Raw genomic sequence first — 21,261 nt, forward strand, 5'->3', positions numbered from 1 at the left:
ACACTTATTTAAGACCGTATTCCAGCAAGTACTTATGGCTGTGCTTAATTTTATGCATATGGCTTAAGTGCGTGCTGCAAATGTTGAGTGTCTGCTCAGTGAGGGCCTAAACCAACAAATCATTTAGGCCAAGTCTATACTTTTCTCTTTTTTTGGCCATAACTTTTAGAAGGTTATGTGATTAATATTTTATTAAGTAAGTGAGTTGAGTATAAATCACAGCCTCCCCACATGTTGTATGAACCCACAAAAAGAAGATACTTTTGCTAGAGAAGTTTAGGTCCTCCATTAATATTACATCCACCAACAGAAGAGCTCCATTTGCTGTTATCTGCTGAAGCTTTTAACAGGGCTCTTCAACTAGAAGCCTACCAGCAAAGTGGTTAGGGAATAAGTAAGCTGGTTTTTGTTTGTTTGTGTTTTGATTTAATGATTGATAACTTTTCCATTCTTTGTGTTTTTCCATCATTATTTGCATGCTTCAGTGGACTGCTATACTGCAGCCAGTGTTCTGAGGTTGTCATTTCACCAGTTTTGAAAATGCAGCTGGAAGTCTTCTTGAGTTGTCCATCCCAATCTCCAAGTACAGTAAAAGTAAAGGTATGACAAAAAATGAGCATCAGTGTATTGAGTGTAATGAGGCTAGATATGTAGATAAGTGAGTACTGTAAATGGCAATTTTATAAAAGCTCTTTTAGAAGAAAAAAGAAAAGATGTAAGAGTATCCCATAATTTAATCTAATGCTGGACTTGTGTGTCATTGCACTGAGAATCTAGTTCCCAGATCTTGATAAAGTAGCACAGTCATTGAGCTCAGCCTGAGGTATCCAAAACAGTTAGCAGAAGGATTTTCTTGGGTTGGGCTCTTGGGAAGCTCTCCACAGCCTGCAAGGAACTTGTATTTTCACACTCCTATTCTAAGCATCTTTTGTGTCACCTCTCCCCTTCTTTTTTGGCCCGAGAAATAAAACTATGCTATAATGGAATCATTAGTCTTTGTTTAATTAGACTGTTTTTTCTGTAAACAGAATGTTTTCCAATACGTGTAGTTTTTGTCATGATCAAAACATGTTCATTTCCTCTTTCCAGCTGCTACAAAGAACAATCTCTTCTCTCCTGATGTCTGCTGCCAATGTGGATGGGGTAGGTATAGTGGTTGTCGATGAGAGTTAAACTACATAGAGTGGCAGAGTCCTGGAGATGCTGAGTCAAAAGGGAAGATATTTGAATCATAGAAATGGAAGGGATGCTGGAGGTTGGCTGGATGTGGCTCTGGGCATCCTGGTGTAGAGGTTGGCGACCCTCCCCATGGCAGGGGGTTGAAACTAGGTGATCTTTATGGTCCTTTTCAACCCAGGCCATTTTATGATTCTGTGGTTGGTGTCCGACTTGCCCCTCACACTGGGCTATTGCCAACACATGGTCAGGTCAGCCATGACTTCGGCTGGCAGGGTCTTAAGACATCCAAGGATAGAGGTCCCATCAGCTTTGTGGGCAGCTCTTTTTAGAACCACACTGAAAGCAGTAGGAGATTTCATTAGAAATAATTTTTCTCTTCTTTGAGCCTGGAGCCGAGTGGTTTGAAGTGTGTTAGTGTGCTCCTAGCACAAACCTCCCCTTTGGCAATTGCACCTTGCACCTGCTGATGCCCTGCTATTGCATCTCAGGGGTGCTGTAGACAGCTTTAGCTTAGATGTGGATGCACAGCTACTTGCAATAGCAGTGTCCAGACATTCAGAGCCACAGTGGGCAGTGCCAGGCTTTAGAGTCCACGGACAGTGAAACTACAGTCCCAGCATCCTACCTTTCCTGGCTTCTGAACCCTATAAAAACAACCAGTAGCACAAACACAATATTACTGAGGGGCAGTAATGCTACAAAGAATTGCAAAATGCATGCAAAGTAATACCTTTGTAATTGGGATCTATATAAATGAAATACACATAAGCCGCTGGGATGCATGGGCTAAAGTGCAGTTTATGTAACCATGAAGTAGTTATTCCTTATTCTGGGCTATCAGAAGAACCCTGACATTTGGCACAGTGACCCAGATTTATCGCAGGTAAGTGAGGCACTGAGGGCAGGTGTGTGGCTGCCATTGGCTGCCAGCTGATCAGTAGAGAAGGAGCGGCACTTTCAGAAAGTGATTAAGTCCCATCAGGAGCTGGAGACCCCTCTTCCCATTGCACGTGGAAGGGGACAAGGGTCAGCTTGTCTTTTTGGTTAATCATCCTCACTAAGTGCACTTAGGTGGTACCTGTGGGGTTCACTTTGCTTCCCCACATTATACAGCGTTCTGGTAATTTGCAGTTATGTGCCCCATGGTTTTAATGTGATTCATGGGCAATCCTTTAAGTATAAGGATCCTCTGGAATTGTAAATTACTTTTCTTATACTACAGGGTGTATGTTTCATTGAGAATAGATTTCCAAACGACGTTAGATCTTTAAATAGCTGCGAAGTCCTTCAAAATTGTTCAGGATGTGTCTGGTTTTGTTACAGGCTGACAGAACGTAACTCTTTCTAGATATTAGATTCAAACAACCTTCATGTTTCAGCTGTTATAATGCTGGTACTTAGAATCATAGAAGGGCCTGGGTTGAAAAGGACCACAATGATCATGTAGTTTCAACCCCCCTGCTATGTGCAGGGTCACCAACCACCAGACCAGGCTGCCCAGAGCCACATCCAGTCTGGCCTTGCAAAACAGCTTTGATTTTTTGTGGGTTGTTTGTTTTTTTTTCCCTATCTATCTGAAATACAGGGATGCATTTTTCTTTTTTTTTCCCGTTAGCATTTCCATCTCAGAACTGGCTGCATTTTAAAAAACGGAACTTCTCTGTACATTAACCACAAGAAGCACCACTTCGAGTGGCTGTTTGTATTTTTTTTTTAATTATTATTTTTGCTGCCAGCGCTGCTGAAGTACACGGGAGTGATGTTTTGCAGTCCCTTCCCTGGGCAGCGGGGTTGGGCTCAGCCACTTCTGCCCTATGGCAGCCCCGAGTGGGACGGGCACGGCAACCCGTGCCGCCGCACGGCGAGTCGGGCTGCGGGACCCAACGGTCCGGGCCGAACGGTACCTCGAACGGGTGCTGGATGTGGTTATCGCGTACGGCAGGGGCTGGTCTGAGGCTGAGGTCATCGATACGCAGCGTGTGAGGTCCCGCCGGTGCAGAAAGGCTGCGTAAAGGAAGCACCGGTGGGTTTAGCAAAGAGGTGGCTTCAGCAAAATAGGTCAAACTTCCCGCCTCCTCCCCCATTACTTTAAACGATTCATTTTTAAAAGCCCGGCAGGGAGGCAGCACTTTACACGACAATGAGGTGTAATTAATTAGCAGAAACCCAAAGCGCTCGTTCCTTCCATCCGTTCTGAGCGCTTCCCCTTACGCCCTGTGTCTGAGATTCGCGCATCCGGGACGGTCTCACTCTCCGCGCTTCTCTCCCCCGCAGAGCTACGAGGCGAGCAGCGTGCTGGGCAAGGAGCTGGGCCCGCTGCCCTGCCTCCTGCTCGGCGCCGGCGGGCGGCCCGGCTGCGCGCGGCTGGAGGAGGTGGCGCTGCTGCCCGCGGGACCCGGCGGGGCGAGCGGCTGAGCGGGAGCGCGGTAATGCGGGGGGGGGGATCGAGAATGGGGCCGTCAAACGGGGGGGTGTACGGAGCTCTGCTCGGCCGCCCCGGCTCTCGTTCTGAGCCGTTTGTTGTTGCGGCGCGTCGAACGCCTTGTTCTGCAGTTCCGAACGGTTGGGACGTTTTGTATTACGCTGTATTTGTTATGTCAGCGGCAAACACGTTACGGCCGCTTCTGCAAGGAGTGCCGCGGGGCAGCTCTACCGACGGGACCCGCGGAAGCGGCTGGTTCTGAGCGGCGGTGTCGTTACCGCCGGGTAATAAATGGCACTAAGACTTGACCAGCGCTTGTGTCGAGGTGTCCCGCGTTCCGAGTCCGTGCGTTCGGGGGGTGCCGCGCGTTCCTGCGGCAGGCTGACATCGGAGCCCTGCCCTCTAGCTCGCCCGTGGGAACCGATACGGGGGTCGGCGTAAGAGCTCGGGCTGAGGGTGGGTTTCGTAAACTAGCCGTGAGAGCGGAGGGCAGAAGTCCCTCAGTGCGGCGGGCGGGGAGCGGCTCCGTGCGCACCCGGCACAGCGGCACCGCGCCCGTTCCCTCACCTGGCCCGGGCCGGAGGGCGGCCCCCCCCGCAGCGCAGCGCAGCGCAGCGCAGCGCAGCCCTGCCGCCGGCTCAGCTCCGGCCCGCGGCCCCGCCGGCCCCGCCCCGCGCCCTCACCCGGAACGCCGCGCCCGCCCGCAGCCGTACGGCACAGACGAGAGCGGAGCGTCTTTAAAATACTCGTTCGGTTTTATTCTTAAGAAATGCTGTAAAAATCGATATAAAAGGTCATGCTCGGTCCTCGCCGTCCTACCGCCTAGCGTACACGGGTGTTCGGATCGTTAACAGATGTACCATAGCTGCATCGCTTCGAGTAACACGTAGAAAAGACAGGGACTACCGTTACAAAAATAACTTAAGGGAGCGAACGAAAAGACGCGTAGCTTCGGTTCCTTTCGCTTCTTCGCGGCGAACGCCGCGGCCCCGCGCCCGGAGCGCCGCGCACCGCCGGGTGGGCCCGGCCCGGCACCTCCGCTCCGCTCCGCTCCGCGCGGCCCTGAGGTAAGAGACGCCCGCCCCGCGGGCCGGCCCCGCCGCGCCGCTACCGGCAGTCGGAGCCCGCCGAGCCGGGCTGCAGGAAGGAGGCGGCGGGCAGCTGCTTGAAGAAGTGCCGCAGGCCGCTCAAGTCCCGGGTGAGCTGCTCGATCTTCTTGTGCAGCTTCTCGTTCTCGGCCGAGAGCTCCAGCAGCTTCTGCTGCATCTCCTGGTTGCGCCGCTTGGCCTTGTCGCGGCTCTTGCGCACGGCGATGTTGTTGCGCTCGCGGCGCTGCCGGTACTCGGGGCTGAACCTGTCCACGCACTTCTTGGCGCCGCGCTCGCGGGCGCCGGGCGGCGGGGCCGGGCGGGCGGCGGAGGCGACGGCGGCGGCGGGGCCGGGGGAGCGCGCGGGGCAGCCCGGCGGGGAGCAGCCGCCCGCCGGCTCGGGGGAGGTGGGCGGCGTGGGCTGCCCGCCCAGGTTCATGATGGTCTGCGCGCAGGTGGCGATCTGCGAGGGCAGCAGCGAGGACGAGAGCTCGGCGTCGCTCCACTCGGGCTCCTGCTTGAGGGCGCCGCGCGAGGAGGCGGCGGAGGAGGCGGAGGAGGGCGGCGGGGAGGAGGAGGAGGAGGCGGGGGCGGCGCGGGGCCCGGCGCCCGGCGGGGCGCTGCCGGCGGGGCCCGGCTCCCTGGCGGCGGGCGGCAGGTACTCGTAGTCCCCGCCCCGCTCGGGCTTGTGGTTGCTGTTGAAGAGGTCGGCGAACAGCTCGTCGTTGCACAGCTCCAGGTTGGGCACGGCCGACATGGAGTCGATGTAGGAGCTGAAGTCGATGGCGCTCTCGTCCTCGTACATGGCCGGCGCGGCCGCGCTCAGCTCGGCCAGGTCCGCGCCGCCGCCGCCGCCCGCCGCCTCCTCGGCGCTCATGGCGCGGCCGCCCGGCTTGCAGGCGGGGCCCGGCCCGCCGCTGCCCACCTTGGCGTCGTAGAAGTTGGCGGGCTCGGGGCACCAGCTCCTATAGCATGCCGGCGAGTCCAGGCTGTAGAGGGCGGCGGCGCTCATGGGGGCTCGGGGCCGCGGGCACCACCCGCTGCTGCGCGCCGCTCGCGGCTCCACAGCGTCCGACGGGCGGAGGGGAGCGGGGCCGGGCTGCTGCCTGCGGCTCCGGGCTGCGGAGCGCTACCGGGCTGCGGAGCGGCTCCGGACTGCCGTGCTGCTCTGCGCTGCGCTGTGCTGCGCTGCGCCGGGCGCTGCTCCCCGCGGGCGCGTCTCGGGACCTGGCAGTGCAGGCGGCCGCTCGGTGCCTTCTTATACGGCGGCGGCCCCGCCTCCCGTCCCAGTGACGGGCGCGGGGTGTTCCCGGCACCCCCGGGGACCCGGAGGCGGGAGCGGGTGGGGTGCGAGGCCGTGAAGGAGGAGGAGGAGGAGGAGGAGGGGGAGGCGGCCGGGCTCGTCCCTGCCCCTCGGGTGTGCGTGTGTGCGCGGAGGGGTGGGAAAGGGTGAGGTGCTGCCGGCCCCTGTCCGCGCGGCTCCTCCCTTGGCACCTGCACGCCGCTTCGGGCGCCGCCGAGCGATGCCACCTGGCGGCCCCGGGGGGACGGAGGGAGGCGGAGATGCCGGGTCCCCGGCTCCTGCCCCCTCCTCGCGTCGCCCCGTCCCACCGGGGCCGCGGCGGCTCCGCTCGGCCCCGCTCCCAGCACCCCAGCGCCCTCCCGAGGCGCGAGGCGAGCGCTCGGACGCAGAGCCCCGCTGTGCGGGCAGCCGGCGCGGCTCTGAGGTGGGAAAGGGGCACGAGCTGCTGCCTTCGTATTCTTCGTAAAGAAGCAGCCTTGCCCTGGCTGCCTTCGTCCCGGCGTTCCTGCAGGTGACTGCTGGAGCCCGGCTCAGGTGGCGGTTCTCAGCGCTTCCTCCTCACGTGTGAAGCTCGGAGGCATCTAAGCAAGTAAAAGTGATGCTGTTTACCAAAGTAAACAGGATTCGGGGATTCAAGGCAGGAATACAGCCACATTCTTCTGAAGCCTCAGAAGCTGTTTGCATAGAGTTCTAGAGTCATTAAGGTTGGAAAAGACTTCTAAAAGACCATCTGATCCAACTGCCAGCCACCCCCTCAGTGCCACATCTCTGTGTTTGTTGAACACTTCAGAGATGGTGACTCCACCACCTCCCTGGGCAGCCTGTGCCGCTGCCTCACCACTCTTTCTGAGGTTTTTTTTTTCCCCTAATATCCAACCTGAACATCTTCTGACAAAATTTCAGGTCATTACCTCTTGTCTTATTGCTAGTAACCTGGGAGAAGAGTGATCTGCACCTTGCTACAACCTCCTTGTAAGCGATTGTAGAGAGCAACAAGGTCTCCCCCGAGCTTCCTCCTCCCCAGATTGAACAATCCCAGTTCCCTCAACTGCTCCCCATAGGACTTTTGCACTCCACAACTTCAGCAGTTTTGTTGCATGAACAATTTCACAGCACCCCAGAATGGCTGAGGCTGGCAGTGCCCTCTGGGTCCATTGGGCCCAACTCCTACCCCAGGAGCAGGAACACCAGAGCAGGGGCCCAGGCCCACATCCTGGCAGCTGCTGAAGGTCTCTGAGCAACAGAGCCACACACAGCCTTTGGGCAGCCTGTGCCAGTGCTCCGTCACCTGCACAGCACAGAAGTGCTCCTGGTGCTCTGAGAGAACGTCCTGTGTTCCAGTTTGTGTCCATTGCCTCTTATCCTGGCACTAGGAACTACCGTAAAGAGTCTGGCTTCATTGCTCCCTCCCTTCAGGTATTTATTGACACTGGTGAGATCCCCAGGAGATTCCTTCAGGCTAAACAGGCCCGGTTCTCTCAGCCTCTCCTCACAGGAGGCCCTGTGTTGTGTCAGGGCCAGGTCTCTCTTGTACTGAGGATCCAGACCTGAGCTCTGTGCTCCAGCTGCAGCTTCAGCTCACCCCTCGGCCTGCTGGCCATGCCGTCATCATGCAGCCAGAACACCACCAGCTGCCTTGCTGCAGGGGCATGTTGCTGACTCATGTTCAACTTTCACAGGCAAAGAGACAGGAACTTGGATCACTCAGACTGCTGCGTACCTGAGGCACTAAGCCTCCTTGCCTGCGGTAAGTTTTACAGAGCATTAAAAAGCATCTGAATTTCTATAAGAACCAGTCTTGCTTGAGCATAGAAGACAAAAAGAAACAAGGAAACTCTCTGGGAGTTTTCTGGAGAGAACAGACACACTTCACTCTGCAGTGCCACTGTGACTCCCAGGAACCTGAGGAATAGGAGTGCAGAGCTAAATGTGGGGATGGCCCAAAGGGAAGGCAAGGAATCGGGGCGAGGCTTCAGCCTTACTTCAATCCTCTCCATCCTCCCAGAGCTCTCCTGCCCAGGCAGATGTACGGCACTGTGCCAGAGGGGCTGATGGCAGCAGGGCCTTGGAGGCCTCGCCTGGCTCAGTGACAGAGCAGCTTCCAGGGGAACCCTGGTTCGTGGGCTGGAAAAGGCAGCTGTAGAGCGGGGTGATGGGATGGATTGAAATAGGAAATACCTGAGCATGACATGCAGCATGCCCAAATTTCTTTGTCATTAAGAAATGAAACTGGAGGATGGAGTTGGTTTTCCTCTACATTGAACAGACTGTTCAATGTTTAATTAGAGGGAAATTATAAGATTGACAGGGATGGCAGCAGTGAGCTTAAAGGGCGCACTACTCTGTACACTAACAGAAGCCTACTGAGAGTATAAGCTAATGGGCTGCATAGCTTTTCAGACACAACTAATGCACTTCCAGCTACAGCCCACATCTGGCTGCTTAACTGAGGAAGGAAATGCCCTGCTGCACTTGTGGACAGCTGCTAGGTTGTGCTGTGCATCATGAGACCTGTGGCAATCTCTTGCCTTTGAGCCCTGCATCATTTAGTTCTTTTCTGGAACCAGAACAAAACCACCCTGTGAAGCACAGTGCCCAGCAGCCTGAGGTTTTCCTTACGTCAGTGCTTTCCTTGCTCCTTCATGGATTAGCTTCAGAATTCCCTTTAACTTCTGTATTTTATTTAAAGCAGTCAAATGTGGACTGGATGACAACTGCAATTTACATATGTTGGAGGTTAGTTTCAGGCGTATATAGCTGCAGAGAAAGCCTGCTCATTTACTGCTCATTAGGGTAATTGCACTCACTTTGCATGGGAAGTGCTTGTGAGAAGGCAGCGGTTTTATGCAGACTTTGTTCCACAACTGCTTCGTGAGGCTGACAAACACATTGCTAATAGGACTGAGGTAGCTGTGGCTTCAAATTACAGCATTTCGTTTAGGGCCAGAACCAATTTTATAATTATTTTGAACGGTTTTTATAAGTGCTGTAGGCATCTCCCAAAGGCTGTCAAGGCCCATGGTGTCAGAGCTACTTGCACCACATTCCTGCTTACATCCAGCCCCGGCAGAGACCCGCCAAGCAGCGACATCCAGTGCTGCTGCAGGTATCAAAAGTCACCACGAGAAGAGCCTCGTTAAACTGTAAACCTAAACTTTGTCCTCCATGGTACAGGTCAAAGTACCTTGTATATATCAGAGGTATGTGCCAAAAGTGCCATTTAACACCTCCTACAAGCAGCCACTTCATCACTAAATATCTCCTTGCCTTTTCATGTTGCTTTTTATTGGGCTTTAACTTTCTTACATTTGTAGACTGACAACTTCAGAACCGAGCGTCAGTCACAGTGCCACCTGTTTTATAGCTGCCCATGAAAACACACACACACACGTATATAAAAACAGACTACAGTGCACACTTGTGGAAAAAACCTGTCCTCTAACCTCTAGCTGCACCTATGGGTAATTTCTGATGTTTTCAGCTAAGTGCCCTAAACTAACCTAAGAAGTGAGCAGCGCATCTGAAGACTTATTTTTATTTTTTCAATAAGTGAGGTCTTTTTTGTAATATGAAACAAGGTAACAAACAGCAGTTACTGCACCACTGCCAGCTCCCTTCCCCACCCATCAGGGCTCTGCCTGCAGCCTCCCCAAATTCATCTCCCTTAGCCAGGCCAGGCCCTGCTCCCCAGTGTGCGGTGCACTGGAGCACAGAGGCAGGAAGGAATGCTCCTGAACAGTGAAAGGGCAAAGACTCACTTTTATTACACCTTTTATGATAATTATTAAAAACATCAATGGAAGTTATCTTCTGCATTGAACTCTGGGTAACAAATAACCACAGTGTTTTAAGAGAACTATCTTGCCCCCTTGTTGCCTGTGCTGTACCTGCCACCAAGGTTACCGAGAGCTGCCAGCAAGAAGAGCCAAACCTCGCACAGTTCCTCAGCTTTGTAACACGCAAATACCAAAGTGCAACAGCTATTACTTCGCTGTGCTGCAGGTATGGCAAGGAGCCTGCAGTTCTCTGCTGTGCTGTCAGTGCCTCTTTTTGGCTTCGGCTTTCCGAAATAATTTGGCATTAATAAAAAATGAGGACTGCAGACCTCTATAAAGTACAGAGGTCACAGACCAAAATGCCTAAATGTTAAAAACCAAACTGCTGTAACAAACTGGTGCTATCACTGCTTTCTCATCATCCAGAAATGAAACAGCCATCCAGATACGACAATGTTCTCTAGCATTAAAAGATATTTTCTGTTTAGTTGTACTGCACGCTTTACAGTTTCTACTGACGGAACAACTTTCCCATTTTAATTACAAATAATGTATCTGCAGAATGGTTTCCAGCAAGATCTTTGGGAAGAAAAACAAAAACGAACAAAGCACACACTTTCACTGAAAGGATGGCTGCAAGTCTAGAGGGTGTGAATTCCTGCTTTGGTCTGCATGACTGGAGCACCTTCCAGATTGCCCCTAAAGCTCTGCAGCTTCACCAGTTTCTTCCCACATTGATTTTAACATGAGGCCAATACAGCTGTTTGGTTACAGAACCATGTAAACAAATCACTGTATAAGTACAAGAACATTTCCTGTATTAGTCAAGTTAACCAACGATGATAAAAGTGGCTTTTCACTCCTTGGCCTTAAAGTTGGACTGGCTGCAGCTGTGTATGAGGGTTCCCTCCCCTTGTCAGACTGGACTTTCAAGCGCAGCCTCACATCCAAGGTTCCCATCCTTCCCACACCCTGCCGAGGACATTGGGATCCGTCGCTTGGTCTATCAGGCACCGCACCTGGGTCTCCTCAGACAGTTCATCCTCTGGCTCTTTGGCTCTGATATTATGGTCAGTGCTGCCACGAGCAACAGCTGCAAAGTCATTGTAAGAAGGTGACTTCTCATAGCCCAGGTGCAGCTCATCACTAAAATCGAGAACACAAGAATAAGTTCTTAAAAGGAACGAGCAAAAAAAATAACAGGTAGGGTGGATTATTATTATTATTATTATTTTTTAATCTTGGACACCATCACCGTTAATGGAACTTTATTTTTTAAGGTGAGGAGCTAAATAGCTGTAAGGCAGCTTGGCCAGTCAAAGGTTGGTGATTTTTAGTGTCCTCCACTGGTGAATAATTACCATGGATATTTCAATTTGGTAAAAAATCTCTTAACTGAAAGGATGCACAGTTATCTCCCCACTTGTTCCACTCATCTGTGCCTACAGGGAGTATTTTGTTGCCTTTTCCAGTACAGCCCTGATGACAGGAGACTCCTCCTAAGCCTTGTACTTTTTAGAAGTGTTAAGGTTTTAAAACAAGTTTGTTTTCATTACATTCTTTCTTTTTTGGAATAACTCAGAATGTCTTTTTAAAAGAGGATGGAAGGGATTAATTGTACTTTAACTGAGCCTTAAAGACATTCTAGTTTGAGCCAGACCTGACCAGACTGACAGAAATGACCTGAGAATGCCATCACATTCATATTTTATATTTTTGGAAAGCAGTGTGCTTCTATGCCTCCTCTACAGCTGGATCAGGTTTTGCTTCAAGCAACTACCCAGCAGAAGCACACTGGTTTTTAAATACTACCCTTAGCCTAAAAGCTGTGTAGATGAACATAAAGAACAGCAATCTGACAAGTGAGAAATTGAGCAAGCTTACAGAGTAGGAACGTGTGCTGCCAGAACAGTAAAACTGCTCAGGAAGCCTGAACTGGAGCAAGAGCACTCGGGGAGACGTTCTGGCTGGCAGTGTGTCAAGAGAGCTCTACGTGGAACCAAACGGCTCTGACAGAAGGGTGGGTGAAATTCTGCCCTGTCTGCCTCTCCTCTTTCCCAACTGTCATTCTGTCTGATGGGAGCGAAGTCTGACCCAGGAGTGTGCCAGAGCTCTTAAGTGGAGCAATTTGAAACAGGAGAGCATCTTACCAAGTGATTCGTGCAGGATTGGCACCCGTAAGTTTCCTTTTGACATAGCTGATTTTTTGCAAAGGGTACCAGTTTACTTCAGCAGTGTTTATCTCCTTAATCCACGTGCCTCCTTTTTTCAGCTGCCTTTGTTCAAAGTTCTAAAGAGAAAACAGTTTTGCTCTATTTATCATACATAAAAAGACCTTTAAGCTGCCACATCACACCAAGTCACAGCAGCAGCTCCTCACTGCAGCTGCAATAGAGGGCAAAACACTGAGATGATATCTGGACTGCCTATGATTTACTTTTTAATTTACAAGTGGACCTGAATACAACTTGTTTCAGATTCTTTTCCCTGTAATTATTAGATAAATACAGTGTTGTTGTATAAGTTCTGCACTGATTAGATGAATCAGTCCAAAAAGCTGAAAATACTTATATTGCTGCTATAAGCAATGTGACATGATCAAAAGATACCGACATTTTTAGGGTTATTGTGCAGACAAAGATCAGCATGCTGACAGCAAAGGCATGGACAATTCTTCTCTGTCCATCACCATTGTACTTATAGAATTCTGCTACAGAATTTTAGATGCTTGAAGCCCGATTTCTCTATGAGCTCAAGAAAGACAAAAGAAGCACTGAGTCAGAGCAGCAGGAAATGCCTCCTTATGGATCAGTACTGTTCTTACTAGGGTTTAAGAATTTTTACATGAAGAAAACTGAAAGAAAAAAGGTCCTCACCTTCCAGTCCAGGGAAGGCTCTTTTACAAACACATCCATTGTGCTGATGAGGAGATCAGGATCCGCACGGTAAGCTCTCAGGGCATGCACCATCACGCTGTAAATGAGGCCCCACTCCTTCACTGGCATCATCAGATTCACAAACTGGCGTGTCAGGCGGAAAGGCATCAGTTCTGGCACAGGCAGAAACTAACCGATGGGAAGGACAGCCAAAAGAAAACACGAATTAGAAAACAAGAAGTAAGAAACCTTGTGACGGAAGGGTTGCAAGTTTGTTTTTTTTTTCCCTCCTTCTTTTCAAGCCTTGAAATCTCCTCTGTCACTGAAGTGAAATCGTGCAGCTGAGTGGAACAGAGCCACACCGTGCCATCACAGCTCTGCTAGTGAGCACCTAGTGGCAGTGGCTGAAAGCACATGGTAAAACAACACCACTGTATGGACTGACAGTTTATTTCTTCACACCCTCTCCGCTCCACGTGAAACTCTATAGCTCCCTGTTTCCCTGACAGAGCCTGGAAACAGGTTTTGTTCTATTAGCTAGAAATAAAGGTTATTTTGCATCACAAGGATGGCAAATTGGAAACCTCAAATTGAAGTACAGAGAACGCATTTGTAATTGCATATGCAAAAGCTGTAACAAACAAGTTACACAACAAATACCTGTGTGGCTGAGCCAAACGCGTGCCCGAAGTCTATTCCCACCATGCCACCTGTCTCCTTGTTAATCATAAAGTTGGACAGGTGTCTGTCTCCAATTCCGAGTATCCAGTGACTGATGCACATCAGTGCGTGCGAGCTGGCAAAGTGGGACCGCAGAGCCAGGAAAGCTTCAGGAGATGTGCTCATCTTCACAAAGGCTCTCCTGGGGAGAACAGAAGTCACTTGTTGCATGCAGATAAGGCTTCTGTTTCCCAACAAGCAGTCATTAAAGGCACACTCACCGCAGCAGATCTTCTGGAACACTGTTCTCCCTGCTCTTGAAGGCAGTAACTGTTTCTGTGCGGCTTGCATTTCTGCAAATTGACCAAAGAATGTCAGCCACTGAAATAACAGCCAGGGTACGTATGTGACTACATTTGTGTGCTTATTTCCATCAGTAAGCAATATAGCAACTCACACACAGAGCTTGCCCAAAATATTTTATCTGATATTAAAAATAAATCCTCGTCCCTTTTTCCAAACAGTTATTCCTGAGATGAAAATTTCTGACTATGAAGTAGTCAGTCTACACTATGAAGTGTAGTTCAGTCTAGTCTCCCCTACATTAGGTAGATGGGTTAAGATTTAATGGAGCAATACAACCTTTCTGGTTCGATAACCTGATCTATGCAGAGTAGCTAAAGCCTACGTGGAACTTCTCAGCAATGCACAGTGGTTGCATTTACACCAGAAAATAGTGCAACAGAAGGGGAGACAGAGGTGCTGAGGGCATTCATGCCACACATCCGGGGGAGGGAGGGTGACTGCTTTGGGCCAGCTCAGGTCCACTGCTACAAGCAGAGTGCCTGCGGGCAGCTGAAGGCACTGGGGCAGACTTCCAGCTGAGTTTCATTGGAAAGCAGCGACACGCTGGCTTGCATCACTGAGCTGACCTTGAGTACATGAAGCAAGCAGTGGTAATGGGAATTTACTCCAAAAGCACATTCCTGATCTGAATGAAAATGTTAATGTAGACACACTCAGATAAACGAGTCAAACTTTTCCCCAAAGAAGCAAGAAGCTTCTGTTTAAGCATCACTTGTTTAAGAAGGTTATGAGCTCATCAAAATGCTCCACTGGGAACTCTCCTTCCTCAGCACAGTATGAGACTTGGGCAGGTGTAGAAGTTCCTTTGAGAGGATGCTCACATCACATATTCTAAACTTATTAGTGAATCATAGTGGCATTCTCCACCAACTTCAGCAGGTGCTCTGGCTCTCAGCCAGCCTACCTGAGAGGATCATCAGGAATAAGATATCCAGAAAAGACAGCTGAAGAAGAACATCTGCTTCCAGACACTGTCCTAAGGAGGTGAGCAAACTTGTGCAAGCATTCCTGTACTCTACTAGCATTTTATCAGTACTAAAGCCCTTCTGCAGAATATCTCATGTTAGGCAAAGCAGTCTAACACACGAGCAAAAAATAGATCTAGCCAGCATACTATAAAAGTAGATTATTTTTTCCTGGATGTCCTAAAATTGTGTGTATGTGTGCATACTCTATATACTTTACATGCAGTTCTCCTAAAACTTACTTGTACATAGCAGTGTATCGAGATAAGCCTTGTGCCTTCCCACCTATTTTGGACAGCCAGTCACTATAGGCAGCACGAGGTCCTTTTCGACTGTGAACATAGGAAGGAAAAAAAGAAAAAATGGTAAGGTTGATTTCTCTGTATTGTCTTACTAATTCTGTACCTGAATATCTGCAGATCGAGTGTGCACTGCTACTACAACTCATGGGATTTTTAAGCACAGAGGGCATGGGAGCAATAGCCTACATTAATTCTATCCTTGCTACAAAAATGATGTTTATGCAGTCAGTGCAAGTGTTGATCCATCCATCTCCTTCCCCCCAGGTTCTGAATGCATTTCAGTTGTATTTAATGGAAGATTAGGCATTAATGTCTCAAAGACATTGATTTGCTCTAAAAATCAGAAGCTGTCTTGAGAAGACAGACCTAAAATAAACTCTCCAGGGAAGGAAAAATGTTTTTACCACAATCTCTTATCCACGTGAGAGGCATTATGCAGCCTGCCCCATGACACTGGTTTTTGTCCATCCAAACAGATAAGGGGTGCAGAAGGCAGTCTGTTATCTTTTCAGCATGTATAGAAGGGGAGGAAAGGGAACTTGGAGGACTTAAGTATTAATGCAGACTTCATTAGTTACACTACCTACAACTTTTTTTTTCCTCTCATCTTACCTGCATACATTATTATGCTAGCCTTTAAACTGCTGTAGAACTGGTCAGTTCTACAGAAACAGCAACCCAGTAGAACATTCATCTGTTCTCCTTCTTCCAAAACAATAAGGTTGGAAAAGACCACTAAGCTCACGTAGTTCAACCATCAGCCCATCACCATCATGGCCACTAAACCTGCTAGCCATATTCTGAGGCATAGAGATCCTTTTCATTTAAGAAATATTTATTATTTATAGACTGAGTAGCCCATCACTTTGGATAAAAGACTTCAAGACTTCAGGAAGTTATTCACCTTCACTCCAACTGAAATACTGCCTGTAAGAATTTCAGAGTCCTCCTTTAGGAGTTCATCCACAGCTCAGTGGAAGTGTCCTAACTGATTCAGCTGAAGAGTTGTAGGGGAAGTATTTAAAGTCCATACACAATAATAAAACTGTGTGATAAATCATGAGCTGTTTTTAGAAAGATACGGATAATCTACATTTAGAGTATTAGAAACCTCCTCTCATGAGAAGCTTCCAAGAAAGTCCTCCTCCTCTTTCAGTAATTGAAGTGGAATCAACATTAGCACTGCTGCTCACTGAAACAAACTAGATACCAGTGATGAGGGAACTATAGTAACTCCTAAATGCTCAGTCAAAAATCAACAAATATAGAAACAAAGGCTCTTTGCAGTCCAACCTGCACACTGGAACTTCCTCCAACCTGCCCTGTAAGCAGGAGAACTAGTAAAAATAATCAATGACAACTCTTGGACATGCCCAAACAGAGAGCATGCACTAAGGAAAGAAGTCAGTAAATGAAACCACATTTCTAAATTCCAGGACAGAAACTGGATATATAGAAAATTCCAGGCTGACATGCTAAAAATCAACCCATTTTACAAATATTCATCCCTTAATTACAAGCAAGAGACATAAAGCTCCCTTATTCACATCCAGCCTTTGTACACAGTCAGAGACAATGTTCTTTCACAGTTGTGTTTTGCATATCTGCCAATTTCCTCCATCCTGGACTCAATGCTGAACACAGCTTCTGAACAGGTCTGTCTCTGCTCCCCCACCTCCTCTCCCCCCCTTGCTGACCGACGTCCATTTCCTGCCTGATCAAATCAGGAGATCAAAATGCTTTGCTTGTAAAAAATCAATCTGCTGATAAGGAAATGGTGATGATAACGACGTCACACACGATTATAAGCCTCTTGTTTAAACAAGCTGGGTGGAGGATATTCCAGGTACAATGGTACTCATTAAACAAACAGTTGCTAATTACTAATTTGGGTCAGGAAGTACAAAGTGCCTCCTTGCTTATAGGTACTTTTTTTTCTTTTCCTTGAATAAAGGAAACAAGATGCCACAAGATGGTCAGTATCACGATGAACCCTTTAGCAGGAATCCCTTTAGAAGAGACAGCAAAGCCAAACATCACCTGTTATAGTTGGTGTCTTCCTCTTCAGTCATGCTGTTCCTCAGGAATTCTTTCAAAGTACAGGTATTTTCCAGCCATTTGATGAGTCCCAGCCTGGAACAGAAGTAATCAGAGACATGAACAAGTAGCTTAGAGTCAGAACTACACTATTTGGAAGCAATGCATTCTAGTGTCTGCTAAAAGACCAAAGAAAGCTGCCAATTTAAATATACTCTGGCATACAGTTTCCAGACAAAGCAGTTTCAAAAGGAAAAAAAATAAATACAAAAGCAAGCCAAGACCCAAAACACTCTGAACCAGAATCTGGCACACACAGACCATACTTTCCAACGCTGCAACAACAGATGTTACAATAAGAATTTCTGCCCCTCGAGATAAAATCCTACCTTGTGGTCATGGGGATGACCTGGTAAGTTTTCAACTGCATATTCCTTTGGCTGCAGGCAGCATCTCGGGAAAGGACGATGTTCATTACATCAAACAGCTGCTCAATGCGTTGGTCTTGTCGCAGGTCTTCTCCACCTTTGACAAGAAAAGGATGCTCCTGCTCATCGCTGCCTCGGATTGTTATGCGCTTGGGTTTCCTCAAGGATTCCAATACCATTATCTTGGAAGACAGGAAAAAACAAGTATTTGTGACACAAGATTTGGTCTGACAGAATCACTACTGAAATTAAGCCTGTCTGGCGTTCCCAGATGGCACAATCAAGTTGCTCAATTACTACTCAAAGACCAAAGAAAGTTCTGCAAAACAGCATTTAAGTGCTCCAAGATGTGTACACAGCAACCACCTTTCTATTGTCAAATTCTTCAGACCGAATATGGCCACAGGTGCATAACACCAGAACTTGAACTCAAGCTCACAAACATACCCGTTCATCAAACCCAGAGATCTTCACGTGGTACTCTGGCAGAGGTTTCCCCTTCCCATCGTACTGACCTGTGGGCGGGTGGGGATGAGGAAAAGAAAAATTAACACAGTAGTATTTTTTATCATGTGTTTAATAATAGAAAAACTCTTCTAAATATTTTGTTGTATTGGCAAAATTATATCTTTCAAGAAAATACATAAAAATCCATTTTCATTATACATTTTTATCTTCAAATTACTAATAGTCTTCCCTTCTTGAGCAGTTAGATTTTCAGATCTTAATAGTTTGAGAGGACACATCCTTGCTGAATTTGAATTAAGCATATATTAGATCTAATGCTCAGAGTTTCCTGGAATCACTCATTTAAAAGAATGCTTTAGGTTAGAGATGTAATTTTTGATAGTTTAAAAAAAAAAAAAAGAAAAAGGAATCAGGCATACAACTGAAGAACAGATTTAAGAGATTAAGTAACAGTTATTTAAGATCACCTCTGCGAAGGTGAGAATGAAGGGCCATACAGCCAACATAAGCAGCAGAGCTCAGATGCAGCAGCTTTCTTGTATGAGACATTTCCAATATCACCACTGAAAGGGAACTTACCAGGGACCTCCAGCTCATTCCTCAAGAACTCAGCTCTGAATTCACTCATCCATGGTGAACACTCTTTCAGGTTTGCAGGTTCTTTATGGGTTTTGTTCATTTTTGTGAGAAGAGATGTTGTGATTTCATTAAAATCACAGGCCTTCATATCCAACAGCTTTGAACCGTCTTTTCCAAAATGACTGTCAAAATCCTTCCCAAAAGCCTGAGGTTCATTCACAGACATGAATCCTGTTAGGACAGTGCTTGGAACTCTCCAGAAACACTACAACAGTACCTTCCCATCCAGACACACAGTTTTATCTGTCCTCCTGAAACATCTTTTTCCTGCTCCAGTTCTTTTCCTCCATCAATTTCTAGCCTGTCAAATCCTTATGTTGCCTGTTTCATAGACTCCACCAGCTGCTGGCAACAGAAATACTGACATTTCCCAACCCCAATGATACCAGAGCTCCACAGAATTAGACCACAAAACCTTTCTGCTATGTCAAAACCAGAAGCCTATCCCTTCTTACCTCTTCCAGCTGCAGCTGGATTCTGGGTCAGCATATCAATAATGCTGCTTGCTACACTTCCAGAGTCACAGAATATCCAGAGCTGTAAAAGGCCCACAAGATCAAGTCCAACTCCTACCTAGTCCAAGAGACTACTGAACTGACCCAGAACGCTTTCACTCTCAGTAGGATCTGGGACAGTACCTCCCATTTCCTCGTTTTCAAAGCACACCTTAAGCTACAAGACCTGTGGTCTTATCTCCTGGCCCCCAAAATACAATTACTCACAGATTCCCTCAATAAGCCATTCATAGATGTGATTTCTTAACTGTGACAGTTTAATCAAGGACTTCTGATGCTAACAGTGGAGTTCTTCCAGATGAGAAAAGCGTAAGGGTCAAAAGCAGGACAGTGGCCAGTTATCCTGTTCATCGCAGGAGTTGGACTAGATGACCTTTAAAGATCCTTTCCAAATCTAAGGATTCTATGATTCTATGAAATTGTGGGTCTGATAAGGCTGCTATGTGAATGAATAATTCAATAGCTTGTCTTCTTAACAACTTACACTCATTAAGCTTTCCTGCTGGCTCTTGACTCTTCACAGCTGATGTTTCCACCGAACTATAACAAATCAAGAGCTTGCTCTTGAGTTGCAATAATCAGCTCAGATCCAAACAATTTACATGCAAATTAGGCTTGGGTTTGTGCTTTTTTCCTCTTCATGCATCACTTCTTTTTTTTTTATTATTATTATTTTTTTTTTACACCAACTTTCACTATTCTAGATCTCAATTCATTTTGCAAAATCCTTTCTGTAATTCCTCATAGTTGTAACTTTTCTGAATAACCTACCCTCAAAGCTTCTTATCAGTACCAAATCTGGTAGCAGGGGAAACATGAGGCCAGATCTCCACTCATGTTCACAGAGAACCCCTGGCTGAGGACTTGGGGCAGGCAGCAGGACAACAGAACCTGCGGGGTGGTCATGGGGGGAAGCTGAGCCATAACAGCTCCATAGCTCCCAACAATGAAATCCTGAAGTCCTAACCTCCATCTCTCGCTTCATCTAGTCCTCCTGCACATGTGGAAGCTGTGATCTGGTTCCTCTCCTTTGACTTGCTAGTGCCTTCTACAGAAGCACACAGTGCCAATGCTATTCAGTCACCACACGTACCTGAACAAACCGTTTCCTCAGCCATCCAAGACCAGGAGCCTTCACATCTCCCAAATTCTTGTACATTCCTTCATACATTTCCTTAAGTTTAATTTTATTCCTCTGAGTTTTTACAAGTTCATTTCTGACATCCTCAACCCAGTCCTGAAAGCAGAAGGGATCAGATGAGCCCTGACAAAAACTCTTTGGTAATTGGTTCAGACTGCATTTGGGTTACTGCATGTACTAACAGTCAATTGTGTCTTTTGAACATCAGATAAGCAAACAAAAGTCTGTGCAAACATTCTCCTCTTCTTCTGTTTCTTGAGAAAAATGTCTCTACTTTCTAACATAACAATGTTTACTACCACAGTGTCTGGTACAAACTAAGAAAGCACCCATAGGACCAGCAGTCAGATCAAACACTAAACGAGAGAGTTCTTGCCACAGAAGATTCATAGTGCAGGCAAAGGGTACATGGACCCCAACAGACAGAAACTGTACCATAAACACTAACTCTTAAAATGTAACAGTTTGGGAACAATGAAGCAAGACTGACTGCGGGGCAGCACAAAGACTCCAGAAAGAGAAAGCTGAGGAGGATGACTGCAAAGCAGTCAGCTGGCAAAAGGAATGGGGAGCAGCGCGAGGAAAAGCTCACAGAGCACCCAAGCATCAGTGCCAGTCTGTTATGGGGTGAACCACTTCCTGCAGCTGTAGCATCTCCACCCTGCACATTTTTTCCTAAGCACAGCGGGGGGAAGGAAGAGGGGAAAACAGTAATACGTTTTACCTTAAAAAGCATTACAGGATTAGAGAGCTGTTCCAGGGAGCGAATAAAATCTTGAACTACTCCTCCTCTGTCCAACTTGTTCTTAATGCTTTAAAAGAAAGAACTACATCACAATTCAGCAGAAATTACCATCACCTAGCCTGCCAATAAGCCATGATACACAGCAGCTGCTACATTCATGAACTGAGTTATGCTATTTGGGGAGAGCAGTGGGCAAAATGAGGACGACTCAGAATTCTCCTGGGCTGTATAAGTGTTAACTATTGGCTGTTCTTACAACAGAAACTGGCATTTAACAAGACCTGTCATGACAGTTATTCAAGGGCAATAAAGTTTGTGAAGCACAAACCTTTCCCTTCTAGTTTTAAACTA

At 47.9% G+C, this 21,261-nt stretch overlaps 3 protein-coding genes and 1 long non-coding RNA gene across 6 annotated transcripts in view; 2 read left to right on the forward strand and 2 right to left on the reverse strand.

Moving 5' to 3' along the window:
- Nucleotides 1–3,599, forward strand: part of SPIDR (scaffold protein involved in DNA repair) — a 197,928-nt gene extending 194,329 nt beyond the window's left edge. Inside the window, exons 18-20 of the mRNA XM_031612937.2 lie at nucleotides 486–600; nucleotides 1,090–1,143; nucleotides 3,454–3,599. Coding sequence (XP_031468797.2) covers nucleotides 486–600; nucleotides 1,090–1,143; nucleotides 3,454–3,594 — 310 coding nt within the window. The 3' untranslated portion in view covers nucleotides 3,595–3,599. The remainder of the gene's footprint in view (nucleotides 1–485; nucleotides 601–1,089; nucleotides 1,144–3,453) is intronic.
- A 738-nt stretch (nucleotides 3,600–4,337) lies between these two features.
- Nucleotides 4,338–5,837, reverse strand: CEBPD (CCAAT enhancer binding protein delta). The gene has a single exon (XM_031612939.2). The coding sequence runs from the start codon at nucleotides 5,699–5,701 to the stop codon at nucleotides 4,709–4,711; it is 993 nt and encodes a 330-aa protein (XP_031468799.2). The 5' UTR covers nucleotides 5,702–5,837; the 3' UTR covers nucleotides 4,338–4,708.
- A 3,306-nt stretch (nucleotides 5,838–9,143) lies between these two features.
- The window catches only part of PRKDC (protein kinase, DNA-activated, catalytic subunit), an 83,014-nt gene continuing 70,896 nt past the window's right edge, over nucleotides 9,144–21,261 (reverse strand). For all 3 annotated transcript variants that reach the window (XM_031612940.2, XM_090137566.1, XM_090137567.1), the window contains 12 exons: nucleotides 20,890–20,977; nucleotides 20,118–20,261; nucleotides 18,450–18,654; nucleotides 17,850–17,917; nucleotides 17,364–17,584; nucleotides 16,978–17,070; nucleotides 14,878–14,967; nucleotides 13,586–13,657; nucleotides 13,305–13,506; nucleotides 12,645–12,833; nucleotides 11,919–12,058; nucleotides 9,144–10,914 (listed from right to left, as the gene is read on the reverse strand). In XM_031612940.2, the coding sequence (XP_031468800.2) occupies nucleotides 10,710–10,914; nucleotides 11,919–12,058; nucleotides 12,645–12,833; nucleotides 13,305–13,506; nucleotides 13,586–13,657; nucleotides 14,878–14,967; nucleotides 16,978–17,070; nucleotides 17,364–17,584; nucleotides 17,850–17,917; nucleotides 18,450–18,654; nucleotides 20,118–20,261; nucleotides 20,890–20,977 (1,717 nt within the window). In that variant the 3' untranslated portion in view covers nucleotides 9,144–10,709. The remainder of the gene's footprint in view (nucleotides 10,915–11,918; nucleotides 12,059–12,644; nucleotides 12,834–13,304; nucleotides 13,507–13,585; nucleotides 13,658–14,877; nucleotides 14,968–16,977; nucleotides 17,071–17,363; nucleotides 17,585–17,849; nucleotides 17,918–18,449; nucleotides 18,655–20,117; nucleotides 20,262–20,889; nucleotides 20,978–21,261) is intronic.
- Nucleotides 13,500–16,976, forward strand: LOC116242254 (uncharacterized). Its single transcript, XR_004169700.2, has 3 exons — nucleotides 13,500–13,702; nucleotides 14,547–14,654; nucleotides 16,892–16,976. It is a non-coding gene; the product is annotated as an uncharacterized LOC116242254 (long non-coding RNA).

This window comes from Phasianus colchicus, chromosome 3, assembly GCF_987193195.1.
Source record: "Phasianus colchicus chromosome 3, bPhaCol1.hap1.1, whole genome shotgun sequence".
NCBI lineage: Eukaryota > Metazoa > Chordata > Aves > Galliformes > Phasianidae > Phasianus > Phasianus colchicus.

Excerpts from the sequence above, each read along its gene's own strand:
- CEBPD (XM_031612939.2), bottom strand. The coding sequence starts at position 5,701 with ATGAGCGCCGCCGCCCTCTACAGCCTGGACTCGCCGGCATGCTATAGG.